Raw genomic sequence first — 15,654 nt, 5'->3', positions numbered from 1 at the left:
AATACTTCTACCATGGGAGTAGGAAGATGACCCCACACACTACAGTGTTAACATGGGTCCCCTGCCGTTGCATCCACCAGGTATGTGGATGGGCCAGGTAGGGGTAGAAGTGGAAGTACTCTGCACACATGCTCTGCAGAGATGATGTGAATCAACCCAGCCCATCTAATCCCTAATTAAGAGCCAAATGGATGTGCCTGTCATGTAAAGTTGAGCTCAGTGTTCTTCGCAGCCCTCGTTGCAGAATAAGAGTCATTATTACTCATCTTCAAAGAAACTGGCGTATGGTTGATATATTGCCTTTGCTATTTCCCCCCCCCCATTCCCCTCTACCTTCATCCCCCCTACCACCCCACCCCCAGAAGCATGGCACATATTCACTTCTTCTTAAAATTGTCAAACTGGCAGTCAAAATCCGTCATCCTGCAGATAATAAACTTCCACTGGCGATCCCTGCAAGGGGAAAAATACAGAAAACAAGTGTTTAGGTGATGACCAAGACATCACATTGCAACAGAGCAAGGCTTCTGGTTGGGCTTCTGTTTTTTTGTGATGCGTCAGGATGAACTTTGCTCGTTTCTTTCGACTTAGGCCCAAAATATATAAAATATATAAAAGACTGCCTTCTTCCCTACAGAGCTTGCTGGGAGTTGAGATCAGCAGGGGGGACCGTCTTGGTAGTTCCACCGCCCCTGGAAGTTCAGAGGGTGTAGCCAGAGTATGGCCTTCTCTGTGGCAACCCCTATGGTGTGGAATTCCCTCCCCACAGAGGTGTGTCTGGGTACTTCAATATATACATCTCTTGCCAAATGCTAAAGACGCACGTCATTACTCTGGCCTTTGACACCTGAGTTGTATGTTGTGGCTGTAATCTGTTTTAACTGTTTTTAATTCTGAATTTTGAATGTAACCTGTGCTGGGATCTGCTGGTGAAAGGCAGGTAATAATTTAATCATCATCATCTCATGATTTTGAACTATTGGAGGTGGAAACCTCAATAAAAATTGGGTGTTTGGTCCTAAATGCCAGGGTTCTGGTTGTTGGAGGAACCTTAATTTGATGTTTAGGGTATTTCTAGACATTAGCTTTCTCCAGGAAACAATGGGAGAGAAGAGGCATTGCCATGAAGCAAACAGAAACAGATGCTTTGGCGAGAGACATTGAGTATGTGGTGGGCATTTCCCATTATTAAAAATGAACAGGGGAGAAGGCATCATTTTTGGCATTTTGTTTCAAATACAAAAATGCCTTAGTACAATGCAAGTCCTTTACTGCTCTCAATGAAATTTGGCCTCATTTTCTCTGAAAGCGAAAAAAGAAAAGAAAAACAGAAGGCGGGCAGAGTTTGCCTGGGAATGATTACTTCTGCCCTCAGCCAAAGGGGAAGCTGCAAATGTGACCAGGCATTGCTAGGCCTACAATACAATTTCAGACCACATTCCCTTATGGGCCAGCTTCTGGGGGTCACATACATGTAGTGGTTAGGGCCAGAAGCATAAATTAGCCAAAGTAGTGGATGTGTGACCCCTACCTTTGTACAGGAGGGTGCATTCCAGAGGCACTCAACAATCAGAGGTCTTTCCCCACTCCATTCCTACCTACTCACATCTCCCAATCCTCCTTCCAAACAAGCAAAATAATTATTACAATTCAAGGACAAACTACAGCCTGGCAAAAGTTCTCAAGGAGACTGCAGAGCAGGGCTGGTGAGGGCTGTGGTTTTGGGAAAGGGGTTGGCTGGAGTCTATTGGGAGCCTAATAGAGAGACTCAGAAGGCTACAATCAGCCCTTGAGCTGAAGTCCTCCAACCCTGCATTTAGGGTTCCTTGGGGAGGATCAGCAAAGCAAGCATTGGAGGGGTCGGGGTATAGAAATTCCCCTATTGCTTTGATTGGTTAAGGGATAAGGAGGGGGGCGGGATACAGAAGTCCCATACTACTCTGATTGGTTAAGAGCTAGATTGCCACTCTGTCTCCAGCACAGTGAATGCATAAGGAGGGAATCATCATGGAACTTGTGTCTTCCATGTCCATAGTCCCTACCTCCCTTGGGCAGTCTATGTCATACCTTCCACACCATTGGGGTGTGTGTGTGTGTGTGTGTGTGTGTGTGTGTTGGGGGGAATATTACAATGTAACAAACCATTTCTTTGCAGCACAGGAAAGGTTCAGGTTTCAAGAGAATTTCTGAATCTGACCTTTCCACACCAGAGAAAGTTGTGGCTGCTCCACGGATGTAATGATCATAGGAATACATCATCATGTCCATATCTTCCCCGTAGTGTTCTGGGTGTTCTGTTGTCAACCTTTTAAACAGAAGGAGTGGGGGGAAATCAAGTTATTTGCCTTCTCTAGAAAAAAGTAAGAACAGTTATGTTTCAAATGTTATGACTTTTGCTTTTGTCAGCCCACTGAAAAACCTGTTCACACATGTAACTAAACCTAGTGCATATCACACCCACTTTGAACTGAAGTGTGGGTAGTAGCCCCGTATCCTGTGATTTCATGTCTGCTTTTGACAAACACACTGGGGCTGTGTTCAATGTAGCATTAAGCAGATGGTCCTGTTGGTGCAAGGTCTTCTCCTAAGTTCCATCTCGTGTCCACTAAGTCCAGGGCCTTTAGTGTGGCAGCACCAGCCCTTTGGAATGCGCTCCCAATGAACAGCAGGAAGGCACCTACAGTGTTGGCATTTAGGCACCTGCTTGAACGCACCTGATCCAGCTATGGTCAATATATTAAGCTGATGGGTGACTTTTTTGTAATTTTTTTAAAAGGATGTAATTCTGTTATGGATACTATGCTGCTCACTGCTATGATTCCCACCCTCACCTTAACATTGGTAGTACTTTTTTTATTTGCAAATAAACAAATAAATTAAAGCAATGTAAAGAGTGTGTGTGTGTTGTGTCTTGGTCAGTTCTTGTCTTCAGTACTTTTCATATAGTTCTTGCTAGTTTCTTCAATGAAAAGAAAATGCTTCGGATGTGTGACATGTGATGTGCCATGCAGAGTTGCTATGGTCAGATGGGCAAAATAAAACAACAACCACAATAACAATAACAACAACGTCTGCATTTGTGCAGCATGTTGGTTTACGCATTCATGCTTCATCAAATACAGGTGTCTTACTGCTACTCAGGGCATTCTTAGAGACTGGCCCAGGGATTAACCTTTTGTACTGGGCCTGGATTTCCTGTTCTTCCTCCTCTTTTACTTTTTTAAGGATTGCTGGGCATTCTCAAAAATTCAGCCCCTGTGAGACCCCTCTCACCCTTTGCATGCTGGATGGGAGTTGTATTCTGCAAGGCACCATTTGGTCAAATGATTAAGTGAAAATGGAAAGTTTAGGCAAGTACACACAAGAAGCCTGTGTCAGAGTCAGGAATGGAAATGAAGAGAGCATAGTGTCTCACTTGGTTATTCTACTTCAGTGGAGTCTCTATGTCTACAGGCCCTTAGCTATTTTCGGTGATTATAGACACACTGAAATTGCCCTATTTTTTATATAATTAAACATATATTCCACAACTTGGTTTTTCTGTTCAGTAGTTTACTATGTCATGTACATAGCAGATGTGGTTTAATTACAGATCATTTCCTGGCTCCTTTTTTCTCATCCCCCCTCCCCCGCCCTCAAAAGACCATTCAGTGCACTGTCTAAACATTGCCAGTAATAGCAGAACATTCTCTAACAAACACAAACAAGAACAACTGACTCTGAAATTCTGGAACTGCTCAAAATTCTTAAAAGGGAACTTATCTTCCAATGGTACTATGTAAGTTTCTCTCTTGCCATGTGGTGTGCATGTGTGAAAGACAGAAATGCTGTTGAAACACACACACACACACAGAGAGAGAGAGAGAGAGAGAGAGAGATGAAGGAAGGGAGATGTGCAATTGCATTTCAGGCTTCCTGCTATGTCTGTGTGATCTTCAAACACAAGATACCTTGGAAGAGCTGTAGCTCAGTGGTAGAGCATCTGCTTTGCATATGGAAAGTCCTTAGGAACCTGCTGGATCAGACCAATGGCCCACCTCATCCAGCATCCTGTTCTCACAATGACCAACCAGGTGCAATCCCAGGCATTCCCAGGTAGGCAATGATGTATTTATGGGAAACAGGGCATTTGCTTGAGGCAGTAAATTTGAGGAGGTGGCATCTCATCACAGCATAGGAGAGAGAAGAGGCCCCAAGGTGCAGGTGGTCGTTCCTCCTCCTTGCGCTGCAGCAGTATCAGAGCCATGGCAGCTTTCCTCAGGAGGAGGGCAGAAGAAGGAGAGAATGCCTCTCTCCCTGCTCCTATTGAGAGGGACCAGCTGCACATTGGTCCCTTTCCAGGCCAGTGTGTTGAAAAGCACCAGAAGTGGCCAGAAGCCATGTTGAGGGCAACATGTGAAGGGTAGCACCTTTTGAGCAAGGCTCTTTCCTTGGAAGGAGGCATGAAAAAGGGCAAAGGAGACTTTCCCTTCTAGGGATACCAGCTGTGTTCTGCAGTTGCTCCATTTTCTGGACAGTGACATTGCCAATGAAAGAGTACATGAACATCAACACCTTTAATAAATGGCAAACTGTGTAGAGGAAACGGTCGCATCCACTAGGGCCCATAATCCTGTAAGGTCCTGTAAATGTGGTCACTGCTTAGAGAGGCAATGGTGAGCAAGAGCAGCTATAGCACCAGCCAAACCTTTCTGGACCTCGGCAGCCCTGCTTGCTTGGAGCAGGGAAATTATTATAAACAGCATTCCAAATGCTGTTTATCTTTCAGACTGCTTCAAGATGAGGATTGAGATTTCCCTCCACCTATATTGATTTACAGATAGATGCAACATCACAGTCACATCTGCAAAGAATTTGCTACTTCTCTATTTAACTTTCTTCTTTATTCCTTCCAGGCTAATGCTGGGAGTTACAGAACAGCTGGCCTCTCATCACAGAACCATAAAATGTAGCTGATTGCTAGAGCCTTTCCCAGGGAAATACCTTACTTTGCCTTCCAAGATTATATTTTGGTAGCGTAATAAAACTGTCCCATATAAAAGAACAAGACAATCACGTTCAGCACTAATGAGATCTCACAGGTTCCTAGTAAATGAAGGCTGGATTTCTGGAACAGTTGCCTGCAAGTAAGTCTCATAGATTTCATCAGGGCTTGCTTCTGAGTAGAGGTGCATAAGATTACACTTCAAAGCTGTAATCCTATGCACATTGATGTATGAATAATCCCTCTGAACTTCATGGGCTTAACAAAAGCATAGGCTTGTGTCATAAAGGGGGTATGTTGTGATGAACCACCCTGAGATCTACAGATGAAGGGCGGTATACTTATTAAATCAACAACATCATCATCATCATCAACAACAACAACAACAACAACAACAACAACAACGAAATGCAAATAGCTGTTTGTGGGCAAGGTCAGACCATTAAGATACCAGCCAACAGGATTCTGAGCACAAGGTTTGCTTGGCTTCATAAAATGACACAGTACTGTAATAGTCAGTATGTGGACTCAGGGACTCTGCACAAATTCTGATTGAACACAGAAATTGCTGGGCCAGTCTGCCAGCTCAAACACATCTTCAGATACGTATCTGAAGAAGTGTGCATGCACACGAAAGCTCATACCAAGAACAAACTCAGTTGGTCTCTAAGGTGCTACTGGAAAGAATTTTTTTTTATTTTGTTTAGACTATGGCAGACCAACACGGCTATCTACCTGTAACTAGCGCAAACACAAAGGGAGTACAGTGGTACCTCGGAAGTCGAATGAAATCCATAACAAAAGTCCATTCAACTTCCAAAATGTTCGGAAACCAAGCCGCGGCTTCCGATTGGCTGCAGGAAGCTCCTGCAGCCTATTGAAAGCCACGGAAGCCGTGTTGGACGTTTGGGTTCCAAAGAACATTCACAAACCAGAACACTCACTTCCAGGTTTGCGGCATTTGGGAGCCAAAACATTCGAGTCACAAGGCGTTTGTCAACCAAGGTTCGACTGTACTCTAGTGTGTAAAATGGAAATACTAGGAGGAGGCTACACGTAACAAGATTTTATGATAAAATGTATCTTTGCTGAAAGTCTTAGGGGTAAATTCTGTGCACAGTGTAGGACAGGCATTGGCAAGGTTATCCCACCATGGGCTGGATCAAGCCCACGGAGAGTGTCCATGGGCCGGACATGCACAGCGTGATGCCGGAAATCGCATCTGCGCATGTCCGTGGCGCCGGAAATTGCTTCTGCGCATGCCCAGATGCTGGAAATTGCACCTGCGCAGAAGCGATTTTCGGCATCTGGACATGCACAGACGTGATTTCTAGTATCTGCGCGTTTGCAGACGCACTTTCCGGCACTGCTCGGCAAGTCCCCACACTGCGCTGTGCTGCTTTAGCGCAGCGCTCATGGGGCTTGCCAAGCAGGTGGCTTGGTTGGCAGGCGGCTTGTGGGCCAGTAAAACGGCCTTCGTGGGCTGCAACCCGCCCATGGGCCAGAGGTTGCCGACCTCTGGTGTAGGACATTGTGGAGCTGGAGAAGACTCAGAAAAGGGCAAGCAAGGGGTTGAAGCAACTCTCCTATGAGGAATGGCTACAATATTTGGAGTACTTTAAGTTCAGAGAAAATGTGAGCAAGGGAGGGGATGGTAGAAGTATATAAACTGATGTGTGGGGTGGAGAAAGTGGACAGGGGCACATTTTTCTCCCACTCCCATAAAACTAGAACTCATGGATGTCCAATGAAGCTGAACGTCGGAAGGTTCAGGACAGACAAAAGAACATAGTTCTTCACACACTGCATAGTTAAACTATGGAATTCGCTAGTAGTGACAGCCACCAACTTGGATGGCTTTAAAAAGTGGATTGGACAACACCATTGACCAAGAATCAGAAATAGAGAACATATTGTTGCACCCAACTCATGCTTACAGGTTTTCTACAGGCATCTGGTTGGCCTCTGTGAGAAAAGGATGCTGGACTAATGGGCCATTGGTTCTGATCTAGCAGGCTCTGCTTATGTTCTCATGTGTATAGATAGAGATGGATACACACTCATTAGGATGCCAGAAGAAAGGAGATGGGGCTTCAGATATGAACAGCATCCAAAGCTGCCAGGCAAGAGCCTTAAATTGACATGGCAAATTGATGCTCCAAGATTACAACTGAATTGAATGATACAGTAGTGTGCCTTGTCTCACTGAGGCACAAAACCAGTTCCTTCATAAATGTAAGCAAAGGCTTACTGAGGACCTTCACTAGTAAAGCAGAGAGCACCTCCTTCACAAGGCAGACTTTTGGCAGGGCTGTTGCTTCACGTGCAGGTGCAGAACATCAGCCGACACTTGGAAGGATGTTTGAAGATTTAATGAAGGGAAATCCAAGATTACTTTCCCTCCTAACTGCAAGGCAATTTTTATTCTGGACTTGTATGCATTGTTGTTGCATGTAGGTCAGCAGCTGGCCCAATAAAAGGCAAGTAAACATCTTGTGCACATCTAATTGAAAACTTCACTTCCTCTGTAGTTCTGTTTGTGTATGATACTTTGAATCACCTTTGGTCAGTCCATTTAAGGAAGCAGTTTGCCAGTGCTCATCTTAGCTGCACAGACAAAAGCATCCTGATCTCTAATTTGGACAGCTATATCAACAACCCAGTCGCTCAGCTTGTGATACATCAAATTACCCTGTTTTGTTCTATATTAAAGCTCAGTTTGCACTAGAAACTGGTTTTTCATTTTTATTTATTTATTTATTTTTGTATATCGGTTCCAGCCCTCTGGGGTCAACCAACTGAAATCAGACAGGCACATATTATTTGATGCTTAGGTACCTACTGAAGGCATTTTTATTTAAGAAGGCTTTTTCTCAGGAATCATTTACACAATTGTACATTAAAATATTAATTGTACATCTCTGGAAAGGTTTTATTGCTTATAGAGTTTAAGGGAATGATCTTGGGTATTGTTTTAAGAAATGCTCTCAATGCATTAAAAACTCAGTGCACTTTTGTGAACTCACCAACATGAATATGGACATCTCCGGCTGTAGCGGCAGCAATAGAATTGCCACTCTCGATCAAGCACCGATGGAAAATATTGGCTCTGGAATCCTGCCACCAACCCATTATTTGAGCATGTTTGATACCTGAAGAGAAAAACGATAATGAAAATAAGTTGCACTACTAGTAGTAGCAGTGTTGTTGTTGTTGTTGTTGTTGTTGTTGTTGTTGTTGTTGTTGTTGTTATAAACATGACTGTAAATACTTTTTTGCAGAGTACTGGAATCTAGCAACTAGTGATGAGCAAATATGACTATTTTGTTATTTCTCGGTTCCTACTTTTCCAATATTATTGTTGTGAGTTTGCAGACTTAGTCTGCATGATGCCTGAGTCCCTTCTAACTCATGAAGTCCTGATTCCAGCAAGGATTGAAATCTAGTGGAAGATTCCATGATAAACTATTAAGGCAAGTTCTTGTGTTAGAGAATGGGCATAGTTGTCAGCTAAGGACCACCATTAATGTAGCAAAAGAAGTGATGGTGCCCTCTGGAAAAATGAGAGAGCCTTTCCCTCTCCTCACCTGGCTGCTACTTAGAAGGACAATAGCCAGAGTCATGGGGCTTCTGCTAGAAGCAGGCAGAAGCCAGAGAGTAAGAGACACGCTTGATTTCTGTTTGATTCCAAGCCTGTGACTATCAGAAAGTGTAAATGCTGTGATCCCCTCCATCTTATGTGTAAATAAACCACATATCCTAAAGACACTACAGTCCCCGCTGTCTCTCATTCGAAGGAAACGGAACCCTGGGTGAGTGCTTGGAACCCCTGGACTCTTGCACAGCTCAGAGACTGGGGTGACGTGCAACCCATGTCGTTCAGTTTTTCACATCAGTTTGCAAATTTTAAAAAAATCCTCATGAAAATTCATCAATATTTTAGTGCAAATTTCTCCTAATAGTCACCTTTTGTGTGCAAATTTGCCTCACGAACACATTTTTGTAAAGCAATTTCCCCATATGTATTGCATTTTTTGTGTTGTATTCTCACTAATCTATGCATTTATGAATAATAATAATAAATTAATAATAATTTTTTTATTTATACCCTGCCCTTCCCAGCCAAAAAACCAGGTTCAGGACACTTCTTTGCTAGCAAATGACATTGCAAAATATGGAGAAGCAACCCAGACTCTATCACTGGCTTCCCTTTGCCCAGCCCTGAAAGGACTACCAGGTATTGGTAGCTGCAGCTGACATTTTGTGATGGGAAGACAGTGGACCTACCCTCCTGAGTACACAGGACATTGGTGACTCCCCAACAGTGCCAGCCCTTCAAGCATAACCTTTTCTGATGCTTTAAATGGTCTCATACCTGTAGCTGAACCAGGCCAAGTCTTTTCCCCACTTACCTCATATATCCCTGCCCAAAAACTGTGCTCCTCAAATAGGGCACTGCTGTGCATGCCACCGGGTTCCTCTTAGTTTGTACCAGAAACCAACCCTCCAGAGTCAATTACCAGCTGGTATCAGACAAGCTCCTGGTGCCTTGAAGTTTAAATATATTTTTGTTTAAGAAGGCTTTCCCATAAGCTATTTGTTTTATGGATTGCTAATTGCATATCTTATAAACGGTTTTGTCTTTGCAGTCTATCTTTTGTATCTCATTTCATTTTAACTTATTGTACATCGCTTTGATAGCTTGTAGCTATGAAATAGTTTATAAATCAGCAGAATCAATAATGTAATAATAGTTAATAATGATGATTCTCCTTCCCTTGTGACAGTCTACCATACATGCACTAAGAAAATTATCTGCAGTCTCCAGGGGCTGTTGGCAAAGGCGTAAATTCTTCCAAAAGCGAAATGCTGCTGTAGACTAGGAATAAGTGGTTTTTAAAGATCCTATTTGCCTGTCATGGAAACCAAATCTATTAGCACTTCTAATAGTTCCACCACTGTGCGGCAGTTATTTTGCTGGCACTATTTCACAGAAATCCCTGTGTTCTGTTTTTTTCAAAACAGCAGATAAACTAGGGCTGCTTTGCTCAGCTATTACCATAAAAAACTGAAGAAGTGTATCCGAAAAAGTGTGCATGCACACGAAAGCTCATACCAAGAACAAACTTAGTTGGTCTCTAAGGTGCTACTGGAAGGATTTTATTTTTATTTTTTATTTTGTTCATAAAAACCATGCAGTTCTTTCAAGATGATTGTTTCATTTCCTTTTCTTTCTCAAGCGCTGATACGGTTACTGTGTCATATCACCATCAAATAGTAGTTGGAGCTAATGGCTTCATCTGTCACTTCACAGTCACCAGTGCCTCCATCAAGGAAGTTTTATTTTTGTTTTGTTATTTAAATCATTAAATGGTACAAAGGTGGAGGTTGGGCGGGGTGAGGTGCTAAGACTAGGTAAAACTTCCACATAAGGATTTCAGTTTCAGCTTGGATAAGTAAAGCCAGACATTCCAAAGGAACATGACCTCAAATGGCTCTATAGCCTTGAATTGTTAACCAGTCATTTTCCCCTCACACTCACTTTCGACTTTGTCAGCAGAAAGGGACGAACGAAGACAGTTGCATTTGGATATGGTTTTGTTAATAAATAAAAAATATTAAGGTCCCAGTATAGAATAAATATTCATAAATGCACACATATCTAAATATATGAAACGTGTCTGCAATAGTCAAAACAAAATAAAAAATAAAAATAAAAATCGTTCCAGTAGCACCTTAGAGACCAACTAAGTTTGTTCTTGGTATGAGCTTTCGTGTGCATGCACACTTCTTCAGATACACTGAAACAGAAGTCACCAGACCCTTATATATAGTGAAAGAGTGGGGAGGGCTGATAGGTGTGGAAAACCTGTTGACGACTGTTAACGACTGCAATTGGCCTTACAGGGAAAAGCAAGGGGTGAGATGGCTAAAGATAGCTTTGTCATGTATAATGAGATAAGAATCCAATGTCTTTGTTCAGACCAGGTCTCTCCGTGGTTTTAAGTTTGGTAATTAGTTGCAATTCAGCAACTTCTCTTTCCAGTCTATTTCTGAAATTCCTTTCTAGTAAGACAGCTACTTTGAGATCTTGTATAGAATGTCCTGGGAGACTGAAGTGTTCTCCTACTGGTTTCTCTGTCTTGTGATTCCTGATATCAGATTTATGTCCATTTATCCTTTGACGTAGGGTTTGGCCTGTTTGTCCAATACTATTGTCTGCAATAGTATGGGAGAGCAATCCTGAAGCCATTTTGACTCTCCCAATGACCTCAAATATTACTCTGGAATACTCCATAAGGAAAAGGGAGCAGGTCCCCCCCCCCTTATAACAGTTTTCAAAGACCAAAGGAAGCTGCCTTACACTCTGGGATACCCATCGGTCAATCTGGTTCAGTACAGCCTAGAATCACAGAGGCTTGCTAGGGTTTCAGTCAAGGGACAATCCCTAGATCTACCTAAAATGCCAGAGACTGAACCTGGGACCTTCTGCTTGCCAATGAGCTGCATCCCTTCTCCAGTTTGTAATGAGTTTGCCCAGGCTCCGGCACTCCCTGCCCCATACCAGCCTTCCTCGGTGCCAAACCCTTTCTCCTCACAGCCACACAACTACTTTTGTGCACAGTGTGTGTCCCCAGTTCCCAGCTCCCTTAAGAAACTGCAGTTCCCAGGATTCTTTGGGGGAAGCCATGTGCTTTAAATGTACAGAGTGGATGTGGCCTAACTTTATGATGGTTTACTGATCCCCGCGACGGGGTGAGCTCCCGTTGCTCGGTCCCTGCTCCTGCCAACCTAGCAGTTTGAAAGCACGTCAAAGTGCAAGTAGATAAATAGGTACCACTCCAGCAGAAAGGTGAACAGTGTTTCCGTGCACTGCTCTGGTTTTCCAGATGGCCACATGACCCAGAAGCTGTATGTTGGCTCCCTCGGCCAGTAAAGCGAGACCTATTATTGCTTGTGGCTACATACTCTTGTGTACCGCTGTCATCACTAGTAAAACTGCCTTTGCAAGTTTTAGCAGCATTATCAAAATCATCGTCATCAGTGGCCCCAGTCACAGGGAAAGTGTGGTGCAGTGGAGAGAGAGAGCTAGGTTAGCAAATGGGAGACCTCAGGCTCATGAAGCTGGCTGGGTTGTCCCAAGCAGATATTTCTTAGCCTAGCCTAGCCTTCCTCACAGGGTTGTTGTGAGGATAAGATGGCACAAAGATGTATTACTTCCTAAACTCAGGCCTTGAGAAAAGGGTGGGAAATAAATGTACATCCTTTGGTATGATGAGTCATCTAGGCCTGTTTTATTCCATAGACTCCATCAGCATTTCTAGGCAAAATATTAGATAGTAAAATATCTGTGCATACATGGGGGGGGGGGGGCAATTGTCATTTGTATTTCCAAACCAGAGTGGTAAGAGGTCACTGTTAATGCTTTCTTAACATACATATTTTCCCCAGATTTAGATGCTTTTTCTTATTTCCATTTCGCCTTTAAAGACATAACTCCAGACCATCTCTTCCTTTCTTTTTTAGCAAATAAACTGGCGGGCCCCCCTTTCCTATCTTGTGCCAAATAAGCACATTCTGTGTGAGCAAAGTGAAGAAGAAAAATATATGCAATGATGAGCAATACAGTTAAAAGATGTGAAAAATGTTTTGTTGAGTTCAGTTAACATTTTCATGTTTAACACAAAGTGTCAAAGGCTCCTAGGGGAGGTGTGTGTGTGTGAGAGAGAGATTATGCCCTCTTGTTCAGTTTTCTTTTTTGGCCTTAGGATATTGAGGGAAAGTTGTGGTGCTGTTTTAGTACAAACACAGATTTTAAAGGCAGTAACGTAAAAATGAGATTGTGAAGAACCTTGCAACCAACTGAACACCTTAGTAAGAAGAACTTACTAATGGGGGAATGGGGAGAGGTTACCACAAGTCAAAGGACAAGATAATGCTCCCATCTATGGTTTCATAAGCAAGGAAATGAGGCAGTGCATTAACATCGAACCATTAGAAGACATGTTTAGATATATTCTGCCTAGAAATATTTAGTGCACAGTGAGTATGTGTGACAGAATGTTCTGCACACATAATATGAAGAGAAACTGAGAACTGGGACTACATAAAACATCCACTCCCTATCTTTTGAGGTGGTAGATAGGACTTTTAATCATTCTTAACTGAATAGGAACAGGAGTCTTTCATTGCAAAATTCATTCAGCACTGGGCAGATCTCTCAAATCATTAAAATGTTGGCGGGAGATCAACAGTACTTTCTTCAGAGAGCTGAACATATTCTAATAGAGCTATCATTGCTCATGTACACTCATTGCTCTCCCCCCTCCCGCCCTGCATGGAATATTTCTCTAGTCAAATACATTTTGCAAGGTTTCCTGGTGCTATTAAAATCTGCTTCGCTAGAACAGAATATGATAGCCATGCCAAGCAAAAATTTTCTCATTGCAAACAACAACAAGAACTATTATCCATCTAACTCCAGCCAATGCTGCTGAACCAGTGGACAAAAGTACATGTTTGCAAGCCAAGGAGGGAGACAAATCAAGGAGCATTCACACTGTAGAGGAAGCAAGGAATGGAACAATACGAATGGGAGCCATTGTGGTGTTGTGATTAGAGTGTTGGACTAGGACAGTGCCCAAACCCCAACCCAAAACCCACTTATTTCTGGCAAAGTGCCAACACAAAGTGCCCTGAGTTGTTGAGCTTTTTTTGGGGGGGGGGTTGCCATGAGTTGTTGTTTAGCTTTTTTGGGGGGGGTGTCCAGGTCTGTTGAGCTTTTTTGAGGGGAATGCCGAGAGGCAGCCACCAAACTAACACAGAGGAAGCCAATCGACAACAGGCAATAATTTCCCGCACAATCGCCGCAGACAATCTCCTGCTCGCACAAGCAAAAAATAACCCATTTTTGGCTCGCAGTGGCATGCCCCCCCCCCGAGGAACTCTACTGAGAGTTTCCTGCCCACAGTTGGGGGGGCAGCTGCCTACTTTGCCAGCCCCCAGAAATGGTGAGGATGGACCGATGGCACGCGTGTCAACAGAGAGGGCTCTGAGTGCCCATTCTGGCACACGTATCATAGGTTTGCCGCCACTGGACTAAGATCTGGGAGACCAGGATTCCAATCCCCACTCAGCCATGAAGTTCACTGGGTGACCTTTGTCCAGTCGCTGCCTTTCGGCTTAACCTGCCTCATGGGGATGGGGAGAGCCAAATATGCCACCTGGAGCTCCTTGGAGAAAAGGTGGGATATAAATCCAATAAATAAATGAAGCTGCGACTGCCTCATCTATGCAAATACATAGCAGGATCATCACTGCAGCTTGATGGATTGTTCACACTGGCTTAAGCAGAACGTTAATTCCTTAATTAATTTGTTTTAGCGCCACATGCATTGCTATCTGTTAACCGTCGCATCAGCCTGGCGCTGAGTAACACGGGTTTCGCACACACATACTCTCTCTCACAAACACACACAATGGCAGCTCCTAAAGAAAGTTTAATCTTGGTGTCTTACCATTCCAGTCCAGCTCTGTTGATCTCTTCCCACCAGCACTCTGAGGGCTCTCCCATTGTGTGAGGGGTGGGCATGCAGGCATAGTTCCACAGCCTGTCAGAGCCTTCCTTTTTGCTGAAAGTACTCCTCACGGCCACTATCACTTGCCCATGAGGGCACTGGAAATTGAAACCCTGCCGGTACACATTGACCCATTCGTCGCTGCCCCTGTAGTCACTATACGGGTCATAATAGTCCATGTATTGGCCCCAAGCCACCGTGAACAACGGCAGGACCATGCAGAGGAGAGCGAGGTCCATGTTGCTTGTGTTTCTGGCTGTAAAGTGTCCTGCTGGTTTGTTGTGCTAGCCTTTTTTTTTTTTTAGCATCACGTCAAACATTTGGATTCCAGATGTGGAACATCTAGCTCCAAACGCAATGTGTCACCGTTTAGCGGAGCTTCTCTGTGCGAAAGACTTGGCCGCAGACACTTTCAATTAGTTTTAAGGTGGAATTTTATGAGCACATTAATTCCTGACATCGTCTGAGCTGGGATTTCCTAGGACTATAAACCAGTTGCAATCCCAAGGGCTCCCATATAAAAAGAGGTGAGCGTTATATATCACAGATGTGCATACAGTAGCTGGAGATGGGGACAGGGATGGGGGGGGGAGAGAAAACCTTTTCCATTTGAAAGCACAGCTACTGCTGCAGGCAATCGTGATTTGGCAAAAAGCTGGAATTCCAGGAATCACGATGAAATAACTTCAGGTTGCAATATTCAATCCCTAGCCTCTGTTTGGCTTTGGGGGGGCGGGGAGAAACAACGTTCTTTTTTATTGGAGAAAAATATTTCTCCATAGATTAAAAAATACAGTCTTTGATCCAAGTAGGCACCTATGCAGCTGTTGCACTGTGATAAAATCAACAGATCATTGGGGAGGCAGGAAAAGATAAAACATGCAACTCTTGTGGGACAGTTGAGGGCCCCTCCAGACACCTTTTAAATCAGCCAGTCATGGTTATTTGTGCTCGTGATGGTTATACACCATCTTGTTTTCCATGCTGTTTGCACCTGCAAAGGTCTTCGGACAGATATTAGGCTCCATTTCCAATCAGTTCATGTCCCGTAACTTCGTCCTGAAATCCTCGTCATGCATAACAGTACAAGTG

General features: G+C 43.6%; 1 protein-coding gene across 1 annotated transcript; it reads right to left on the bottom strand.

Moving 5' to 3' along the window:
- Positions 1-336: 336 nt before the first annotated feature.
- On the bottom strand, positions 337-14,837 carry DPT (dermatopontin). Its single transcript, XM_033146593.1, has 4 exons — positions 14,503-14,837; positions 8,011-8,136; positions 2,198-2,305; positions 337-453 (listed from the first exon to the last, which is right to left on the bottom strand). The coding sequence occupies exons 1-4, from the start codon at positions 14,799-14,801 to the stop codon at positions 378-380; spliced, it is 609 nt and encodes a 202-aa protein (XP_033002484.1). The 5' UTR covers positions 14,802-14,837; the 3' UTR covers positions 337-377.
- Between the last annotated feature and the right edge of the window lie 817 nt (positions 14,838-15,654).

This window comes from Lacerta agilis, chromosome 4 (assembly GCF_009819535.1).
Source record: "Lacerta agilis isolate rLacAgi1 chromosome 4, rLacAgi1.pri, whole genome shotgun sequence".
NCBI classification, from domain to species: Eukaryota; Metazoa; Chordata; class Lepidosauria; order Squamata; family Lacertidae; genus Lacerta; species Lacerta agilis.
This window is presented reverse-complemented; position numbering and strand designations above follow the sequence as displayed.

Coding starts and splice junctions, on each gene's coding strand:
- DPT (XM_033146593.1), bottom strand. CDS start 14,801: ATGGACCTCGCTCTCCTCTGCATGGTCCTGCCGTTGTTCACGGTGGCT. Junction 8,137..14,502: donor AACAGAGCTGGACTGGAATG/GTAAGACACCAA, acceptor TTTTCTCTTCAG/GTATCAAACATGCTCAAATA. Junction 454..2,197: donor ACTTTCTCTGGTGTGGAAAG/GTCAGATTCAGA, acceptor TTCCCCTTGCAG/GGATCGCCAGTGGAAGTTTA.